Source organism: Rhagoletis zephyria, unplaced genomic scaffold, assembly GCF_001687245.7.
Source record: "Rhagoletis zephyria isolate East Lansing unplaced genomic scaffold, Rhagoletis_zephyria_1.1 Rzeph_scaffold_16667, whole genome shotgun sequence".
Classification (NCBI taxonomy): domain Eukaryota; kingdom Metazoa; phylum Arthropoda; class Insecta; order Diptera; family Tephritidae; genus Rhagoletis; species Rhagoletis zephyria.
This window is the reverse complement of record NW_016173731.1, coordinates 1-10,690: the sequence shown is the minus strand read 5'-3', so window position 1 is coordinate 10,690 and position 10,690 is coordinate 1. Positions and strand designations below refer to the sequence as shown.

Below are 10,690 nucleotides of genomic sequence, written 5' to 3'. Positions count from 1 at the left end.
ACCCATGACACTAAAATCGGTCCATAATTGGCCGAGTTATAGCGCTTTTTGTGCCAGGCGGCACCTTGCTGCTGATTTATGGTCGCCTGGTAGAAATTGATAATTTTGCCGACACAAAACGCGGCGCATTCGCAGTCTAGCAGCGACATCTGTTGTCGCATAGCTTGAGGTGGCTTTAAAACTGTTGGAGGTGGTTAACATTTTAGTAGCAGTGCTCTGTTTGTTAACAGTGCAGTGAAATGTTATTAAGCGGAAGTCCATTTCAATGATTTTATACGAGTTTTTAAGAAGTTTTCAGGTATTTTAAACTTACCTTGAATATAAATTCCACTTTTTACTAATAAAACCATAATTTTTGCTGTCTGACAGTTCATATATGCATGTATTTAATTTTTATTGGCTGCTATATGTATTTTTAATACTACATTGGTTTCTCTGATATTTCTCGACCTGTAATGTTTTTACATAGGTTTTTATACATTTAAAAGCTTTATTATCTGTTATACATCAATAACTGTATGTAATTGAGAGTTTAAAGCAGGGATCACACGATTTGTACATTTATACAGATTTGTACATTTTCACAGTTACAGATTGCTGTTCTTTGGAAAGTTGTTATTGAGCTGAACTCATTATTTCTAGACAACACCACTCTGTGACTGTCAAAATATACAAATTTGTACAAATGTACAAATCGTGTGGTCCCTGCTTTAAAATAAATGTAAATAGTTTATTTGAATAGTTGGTTTGACCCTCTGGAACAGTTTTTGTGCTTAATATAAAATAAATATATTTTTTCTTGGTATTTGAAATTATTTTTGGTCTCTTATAAATGTTTTTTTTTTGGAAAACTACCAATATTATTTGAAAAAATTTGTACCTTCACTTGAAACGCACTTCCTAATCAATTTTCACTTTAAAGTTTGCGACCATAATAAAAATCATTTCCCGCTCAGTAGTATTTCCAAGCTTTACTTGCTCTTCTCTCGAATTTTCTAACTCCTTACACTCCCAACTCTCGACTCGGCGTTGTGGTGGCCATCTGTCCAGTGTGTGTGCCTGGCGGCGGCGGTGAGACCAGTCCGGGCATTAGGCGATTTAAGAGACTGCGTATGGCAAATGTCACATCATGATTGGCGAAACAAAAGAGAAACGAAACCACAAATCCTTGTAGGCTCACCAAGATCACGGACAGTATTTGATAGAAGCGTTCCAGTGGAGTGCCAGTATCCGGTCGATAAGGAAGGAGGAAGTGTTGCAAACCAAAAAGGGGAATCTGTAAAGGAAGAGATAAAGAAAGAAAGGTTAGTTTTACACTGAACTGAATAAGCTTGAGAGAACGAGTATATACTTGTACATAAAATTAATGTTCATTAACATATCACTCAACGAGAATATCCAGTTTGGCTATGGAAGAAAGTTCAAAATGATCTGAAGGGTCGAATAAGCAGCCACTAAAAAAAAATTAATTTTTAAATAGTCAATATGTAGTCTGAATGTCGCGAACTCACAGCTCGAAAGTAAACTGTATGCAATCACAAAAGTTTTTGTCACTTGAGTGATTTGTTTAGTCACTTTGTTTGAGTGATTTCTTTGCAGCGCTTCTGAATGCATGTGTCAGTTGTTTTTCTGACAACTTTTCTATTGGTTGGATTATTTTCGAATGTCTTTGTGTATGCAATATTTGTCTGTGTACCTACATACGTACATATGCATGTATGTATGTATGTTTCTTCAATTCATTTCTTCATTCAACTTACCAATATTATTGTGGCTCGTACTGCTTTTCTTATGGCCAATGGTGCTGGTTGCGCTGATTGTGGATGCAATTTGCGTACAATAACGCGCAAGACGTTGATGAGAAAGACTGCAAAAAATTTATGGTAAGATTTCTTTTATCGCATAATAACAAAGTGGTGATGAAAAATAAATAAAATTATAGTTAAAAAACTAAAAACACGCTTTTATTACAACAAGAACTAAAAAGTATAAAATAATTAGATTAGAAGATTAGGAAGTTCCCTAACTTGATCTAATTAAACTTTTTTAAATTAGCTAAAAATAGGATTAAAGTGATTGGCTCGTAGTCATAGTCAAAATAAAGTCCACTGTAAAGTTCGTTGCAGCATATTGACATAATTTTTATAGCGATATCTGTCAAGTGTGTAGCTCATCGGGAAGTATGTTAAATATTGACTGCAAAGTTCAGGACATACAAAGTACATACATACATGCATACATACAAGTGAAGTTAAATAAAAGCTTGTAATAAAAAAGGCAATTTTTTTTTTCTTACCAAAACTGGCCAGGAGCGAAGCGCAAATGGGTACAGATAAAATCCACAACAGCAGACTATCATCCATCCAGCAGCTGAAAATGAACAGAGAGTAAGCGGAGATTTCTACGATTAGTATGTAAAAATAAAGGCCTAACGTTTTAATAAAATTAAAAATCAAAAAAGCCCAAACAAATAACAAAATCTGCAAAAGGGCCGAAAATACGGGAAAAATTCTTAAAAGTCTTAAAATATTCTAATAGAGTACGGAAAATTTCAATGAATATCAAAGAGTCTAGAAAATCTCTTAATGTCTCTAAAACAACAAAGAATCCGGGAAAATTTTAAAATACCTAAAAAATTATCCCGTAAAAGCTCGTAAAGTGCCGAAAAGCTTCGATAAACCCCGATAACCAAAACAAAAAATATCCGATAGGTGTCAATAGATCTCGACAAAGGGGGAAAAAATCCCGAAAATATCGATGAAACTATATGGGACCGCTAAACAACAAAAAAAAAAAAAATCCCAAAATTCCCGAAAAGTGGTGAAAAGGACCAGAATATACCTAAAATTTTATGAATAGTTTCAAAAAGCTTCCGGAATTTGTGAAAAAATCGGAAAAAATTATGCACACATCTCGAAAAACCTCAAAATTAATAAAAATAAATTCGAGTAACACTGAAAAAGAAAAAAATATATAGAGGAGTGCCGAAGGTTCTTAAAAAGTCCCGAATAATTGCCACAAACCCGAAAGGCTCCGAGAACAAAATAAAAAAAAAAACGAAAAACTCCTGAAAATTGCATGATTTAGGTTGCCAATTGTTCCGTCGATAAATGTTTTGCACATATTATTAAAAGGTATGTATTGATAAAATAAAAACTTACTGTACATTGTCGTCTGGATGAAAGAATCGTGCTACACCATAAGCCAACAAGAAAAGTATCGGTGACATCCAGGCAAACAGTTTAAACCAGCGCATCACTATAGTGTCCTTCACGAAGACCTGGAAGAGGGGGAGAGAGAGAGAAGGAAAGTGTCCAAAAAATATATAAAAAAAACAGCTGATATTTATGTCGATAACGTTAAAAAACGATAACAGCAAATATAATGAATAATCGTACAGAAAAAACTAAAAGTACAGAGTTACTTACTGAAAAAAGTAACCAATAAAATTTGATAAATATATCGATAAAAGTAATCGAATCGATAACAAGTAACTTCAATAACAATGTAAATAATAAAAATTGCCAATAAAAACTCGATAATATTATTGAAAAAAACATATTTCCAGTAACAATAGCCACGAAATATGCTAAAAGTGATAATTAAAAGTAAGAAAAATATGGAATATGATATCGATAAAAAATATTTTATCGATAGAGATAGCAAATCTTTATAAAAATATTGCTCAAAATGAAGATAACGAATAAACTTTGAACAAGGATGCCAATAAAAATAATCACACCGATAATGATAAATCATGGTAATAATAATAAAAAGTTAACGAATAAGGTATCTACAGTCGGGAGCGATAACAATAATAATACCAATAACGATTAACTATAAAAATGTAGATAAAAATAAATATGACGCACAAAATATCGATAATGATATCGACGAAAAAAAATCATACCGGACATTAATAAGGATTAAAATATTATTAGAGTAAAAAATAGTACTCGAAACTAAATATAATAATAGAAATAACGTATGAAAGATCGAAATATCGGTAATGATATTGATAAAAATGATGATGTTAGGTATGAATAACGATAAATCAAAATTAACACAAACAATGATAAAGATATAAACAATATGTCGATAACGATATCAATATCAAAATCAACGATTACTTAATAACAATTTAGATTTTAAATATTTATAACGAGTACATAGATGATCGATAAATCGATTAAATCGAATGTTGAGTATTTGGTGTTTGGTATTTTCCTACCATTTTCTATACAAAAATTTCAAATTTCAGAATTTTAAGAATACGTCTGCATAAACAGTTTTGAAGATGTTTATTGAAAATCTTTTCATGAATTAAAAAATAAAAATAAAATTGTTTCACTAAATAAAAACCTCAGTCTGCTGATATGTACTAATCCGAAAATTTACACTGAAGAGCATTGTGGAAAGTAAGCTTCCAGTTCGATTACTTCCTCTGGCCGCCATTGTGCCTAGGGATGTCTGTGGCAAAAATACATCGATGTTTTTCTTTGATTCGATGGATCGAAATGTACACGGACATTTTTCGTTGCATCGAAGGGCATACATCGAAATTTAAAATAAATTACTGCAACTGAGCGAATTATGTTTCTAACGGAACTTTTTGGAGCCATTTCAATTTTGTGGTCAACGTCACATCTCTTTTTTGTACAATTGAAAAACTGGCATGACGGTTCAATATACAAGAGATGTCAGTTTTTAAAAAAAACATCGAAGCATCGATACATCGACTATTTATACATCGAGTGGAAAATTTTCGATGCATCGAATCAAAACAACGATATTTTCGATGCATCGAAGTTTTTCCAACAACCCGAAAAAAATCTAAAACATTTGTTTTTTGCACCTGGGTGCGTTCCTTGCATATATTTTTTACAACTTTCATTTCTATAATGTAACACACCAACTTGCCATTCTCATGAATGATAAAAAGACAAATATTTTTTTCGCCTATTAAGCGCCTGTTTGGCTTGCATTTAAATATGTGGTTAAAATCGTGTGTAGTTCACTGAATTTTACTTTTAATTTTTCACATTTGCTGTTCTATTTTTATACACTTTTGCAACTTTGGCAACGCGGCACTCAATGCTAATCAAACTTTTCTACTTTGAACGTTGCATACATACAGGCGTATGCCAAGCAACTACATACGTACCTTTTCCCTCAAGTAGTCATGCACAGCAATGAGTGGTAACCCTGCAGGGAAAGCTACCAGTTGTGAACCAGAATGCTACTAGTTTGCGTTTCAGCCCAACTAGTTCACGTTGTATCCTTTTTCAATGTTAGCGACTGGTATTTTTAACATGGCGGTGTGATAGGAATTGCCAATTGTCCGCTCCTGCATCAGCACACTACCAGTAGAAATACTAGTCGCATCATTCTAGTTAACGAGATAGACTGCCTCTTCATCCCCCGTGAAAAGCATAAGCATGTCATTTTGCTCGGGGCGCTGCAACAGTGGCAATGGTCGACAGAGTAAAGCTTTGGCATGCCAAATCAAGAGATCTGAGTTCGAATCTCATGGTGAGAATCTTTTTTAATTTTATTTTGTTTTTTTTTTTCATTTATATCTCTTGTGTAATTTTTAAATTTATTGTTTTAAAAAGAAAAAAATTATTTATTTTCATTTTTACGGTATTTAAGTATTTAGGTTTTCTCCAAATCAAACTAAATTTATGTTCAACTTTTATTTTATATTTAAATTGAAATAATTATTTAAATTAATTTACACTTACTTTACTCTAACAACCTACACGCGCACTCGAACCAGAGATCTCTGAACCAGAATCGGTAGTCTTCACTCGACGCCACAGCCGACATTTGCGATGAAAGCAATTAACCGCATTTTAGTTTTGTTGTGCCTATTAAAAGACAGACGTCGCTAATCGCATAAGTTCTTCGAAATCGCCGAAATGGTAGGCCGTCGCTTTGGCACATACTAGTTAATGACCTAGTATTTATACTGGCTGGTTTGGCATTTCACTGCGGAGAACTGGTACAATTATAGTCCATGACAATCTGGTTTGACTTCTCAATTAAATACCAGTTTTCTAACTAGAATTTCTACCAACTGGTTTACTTTTTTCTATGAGGAACTGGTATAATTATGGTTCATAATGAACTGGTATGACTTTTATCATTAAATAATAGTTCATGAACTGGAATTTGTGCATACTGGTTCAGCTTTTCACTACAGGGAATGTACATACATACCCTGCAGAAAAAAAATTATCAATTGTTTCAAATAACCAACTTCTAGTTAGCTTTTTTAACTAACTTTTAATTGGCTATTACATAACTAACTTAAAGTGAGTTGTAAAGACATGCAGTAGTCATGCAGACGTTGTCGGGAGTAAGTATGTTTTTTTTACAAGTTTCTATTTAGATATCCTCATACAAAGATTGCTTTCAATACACTTTTTTCTGTACTGCGCAGATTCTTTTTCGAATTCAGGACAAATAAAATAAAGGTCGACATTTTATATTAGCATTTTGATGTTATGTCTGATCGAATTCAAATATCGATCAAAAATGCCCTATATCAGCACATTTTTAATACATTTTGAAGTAAGATAGGGCGTTTTTGAACAGAATTCTGAGATAGGGTGTTTTTCAATAAAATTCTGAAATAGGGCGTTCTTGAAATGTTTTTTGAGATAGGGCGTTTTCGAACTGGCTGCCGAGATAGGTCGATCTTCCACTCAGCAGTCGATATGTAATGTTAAAAAAGTAGATATAAAAAAATTAAAAAATTAAATTTTTTTTTATTGATAGTTTATGTACAAAAGTAGTTAGCTACAAGTTAGTTGACATCTAATGCAAAGGAAACCAGTTCTCACTATTTTGCTGCCAAAGCTCTTCAAAAGTAGTTAGTTACGGTCTAAGGAAATAATTAATAAAAAGTTATAACTAATGGACTGCTGGGTAGTTATAAGTTAGCTATAACCGTTTCCTGCAGGGTATGCATGTGCATGTATGCATGGAAAATCGCTCACGTACTTCTTTGCGCATAGAGTTTTAGCATGTGTGCTTGTGCATGTTTTATACATATGTAAGCGTTTGCCCGTGTTTTTTTTATGTGTGCACTTCCGGCTTGCATAACACGAGCAATCAACTTTTAATAATCTTTATGAATCAAAAATCCAAAGCCGACGCTTACGGGAGTGGGGGTTCGGAGCGCTGAATTGAGATGGCAAATTTACCTTTAGTAAAGCTATGTGTGTATGTTGTTAATAGCACTGGTTTAGAGCAAAAATGTTCAACGGATGCAACTATCGAATTCCTATATAGAATTTTTCGCTGATTCTGAAAATATAGTTAATTTTTTATTTTATATATAAGTTTTCGAGATATTTTCAATTTACCGGTATTCAGCATAAAACAAAAAGTGGTTTCACTTACCCACGTACATGTATGTATCTTACGAACCAATTTAACAAGCCTAATATGAAATACGTTTAACGAAAGCTAACGAAATTCTCCATGAACCGTATGTACATCACTTTTCGATAGGTCTGACAGTCTGACAAATTAATTAATCATCCAGAGTTTGTGTTTTTTTTGGGATAAAAAATGGAAAAAAAATAAACTTTAACAATAGAAAACTTTAGAAATAACAGATTCTGCGTATTTTTTCGCATTTATGTTAAAGCCTGTTCTGTATCAAAAAAATCAAGTTACTAATGAAGAAAATCGATGAATAAATAAAGAAGTAATGAGCAGTCAAATGAAAATGCGGCAACATTCTTTATTTATCCATCGATTTGCTTCATTTCCCGTCAAAGTTTCATTTATTTCCTTTTTTCACCAAAAAATAAAAAACGGTAATGGTTAATAAATTTCTCAGAAACTATCAGTTCTATAGGAAAGTAATGCACATCCGGTTAAAAATATCTCGAAAACTTATGCGTAGAATAAAAAAATAACGCGATTTTCGAAACCAGCGAGCGATTCTGCATGGAGTATAGATAGGGCCATCCGTGGAACAGAAAAAAACACAAATTTGTGATCCAATTTGTGATGCTATGTATACCCCTACAAAAATCGCGTCCATTGTAAATACTTAGTACTCCCTAAGGTTCAAGGAGTGCCACAAAACTGCATACCACAATTTCTTCTAAAGACATTTTTATAATTTTTGTACAAAGTTTGAAATCTTAATTTACATATATGGTGTTTGTTGTATAACCAGCTAGAATTTTATAAAAAAATAATAAATATTAAATAAACAAAAGAGAAATAGTCTAAACTTGGTAAAAATATCGTACTCCTATTATTTTGTGGACAACTGTATGTACANTTTATAAAAAAATAATAAATATTAAATAAACAAAAGAGAAATAGTCTAAAATTGGTCAAAATATCGTACTCCTATTATTTTGTGGACAACTGTATGTACATGTATAAGTATGTAATTTAGAATTGTTGAACTCACCACTACCAGCACTAAATGTAAGTGCAGCCCCTCACAAAACATCCAGAAATAATTGACCAGCATGAAATAGTGTACGACGAAGTGTAGCAAAATGCACCAGGGCTGTGTTGGGGCAGGGAAGGAAAATGCGAGAATTTCAGAAAATCAATAAATATACGCACATGAAATTAGAATATCTAGTAAATACAATATTAATAATAATTATTAGCTCTACATAAACGCACTACTACAACCACACAGAACGCACATACATACACACATTGAACTATTACTAGATAAACTTTGATAAGCTTATGTTTTGTATCAGTTGCTTGCCACATCATTGCACCACAACACAAACACACACTCACTTGCAAATGAACTTAATCTAGTTTATGCTCCCTTTACCCCAATTGTTACTCACCGGATTATTGCCTATTAAATCCGGTTGCTCGACCACTAATTTGTACCAAAGTATCCAAGCGATGCAAGTGAATGCCAATGAGGCGAATAAATGTACGTGTATGCGTATGCGTGTGCAGCGTAAGGATCTATGCGTTTATGCATATTAAATGAGGAGTAAATAGCCGAGACCGAGAAAGAAAATATGTACATGTATGGCTGTGTTAGAACTTTTTACACGCCGGCAGTGAATAAATTGCATAAATGACGTGCTGATATTTGTTTAAGAGTTTCCTGCACCTGCTGAATACTTACTTGAAGCCAAGGAATATGATAAGTGAGAGCACCAAGGCGGTTAAGGAGACAGCATATCCTTTCACGTATAACTCATTTACAAAGCTGCGAAACTGTTGATGAGAAATAAAAAGAAATGTGGAAGGATGATAGAAATGCGTGTATAACAACATCATTTTGAGAAAAATCCAAGTTCTGAATTAAGTTGTATTTAAAATTTTAAAGTCTTGGTAAAAAGCGCAAGTTTTGCTGCCTGCTAATTATTTCATTCACCTACTGAGTATAAATGTGCAATTCTCAACTGATGTATGAAGAAATTTTTTTATGAGAATAAGTTGATGATATACTCAAATCAGGCCCACATAAAGAATTCTCCTTCCTAAAGGCAAGAATCCTCTAATTGAGAATTCATACATATGTAAATAGCTGAAAGTGTAAATTAATATTCTCCTTTCTAGCCTCGGAATCTCAACCTCCGTAAACTACTTATCGCTTAACATATACTTACCTCTAAGTCATCATAGTCAATGCAATTTGTGTAGTTGGACCACTCGCGTCCACTGACAGGATGATGATACCAGGTGCCGTTCTCCAAACAGCTGAAATAGAAAAAAAAATGTTGAAAGAGATATAGTATAAAGCAAATTTAGATAGAAAGAGACCGACGAAAGAAGCAAGTATAAAGTGCAATGAGCAAGAAGAAGAAATAGTGTAAGAATATTGATTGAAAAAAAACGATAAAATTTGAAACTTCTTTTTGTAATTTTGCAGCATTTTGCACTGATACTTAAAATTGTCCTTTTGATGTAGCAATACATCTACAGAGATTGTCTAAGCATTTCTTCATCAAATAGAAAATTTCGAAAAAATTGTCACTTACTCTATTTTTCCAGTTATATACTTATATATATTTCTTAATTTTTCACAAATATTATATTTATTTTATTTTATTTCTCATAAATATTCATAGAATTTCCAAATCCTTTTTGTGTTTGTTCTTAATATTTTATGAGTTTGTGATTCTCAACCAAGAACGTGTTTTTTCTTTCCTTGATTTCCAAGTTCATGTGTATGTACATATGTACATTAGGGTGCGCCTTATTTTTTCAGGCAAAACTCCCCCTAGATAGGCTCATTCTCCAAATCGGATAACAGAAAGACGTTATGTATTTTCACATTTTCCAGGCAAATTCGAGGACGCTTGGCAAATACAATTTTCCAGTTTTGAAAGAAGTTTTGTAAGATTTTTCCCGATTTCGATATTACAAAAGTTCTTATTGTGATTTTTACGCTTTTGAAATTTTTTTATAATATGGGTATTCATGGAAACTCGTAAATGCCTTGTAATCGCGTAAACCTCGTAAATAAACCGATTTTCCATACAAAATTAAGTAAGTTTACGTGTTTTCGTGAATTGCCCTAATATAAGGGATTCCATATTTTTTTTTTAATATAAATTTAATTTTTTTGGTGTTTTCTAAGAGTAAATGAATTTTTAAAATTTTCAGCAATATATTTTTCAAAAAATTTTTTAGTTTTAGTTTGCTTTTGAACTGTTTCATCAAAAAATCG

The 10,690-nt window shown here is 32.5% G+C and overlaps 1 protein-coding gene across 1 annotated transcript; it reads right to left on the bottom strand.

Annotated features, from left to right (window-relative positions):
- Positions 1–368: 368 nt before the first annotated feature.
- LOC108379559 (calcitonin gene-related peptide type 1 receptor-like) lies at positions 369–9,717 on the bottom strand (the record flags this gene model as incomplete). The annotated part of the gene is made up of 8 exons (XM_017635913.1): positions 369–1,276; positions 1,761–1,867; positions 2,297–2,370; positions 3,162–3,280; positions 8,444–8,545; positions 8,847–8,973; positions 9,140–9,231; positions 9,627–9,717. Coding segments are annotated over 8 exons (985 nt in total), but the record flags the coding sequence as incomplete, so codon positions are not given.
- Between the last annotated feature and the right edge of the window lie 973 nt (positions 9,718–10,690).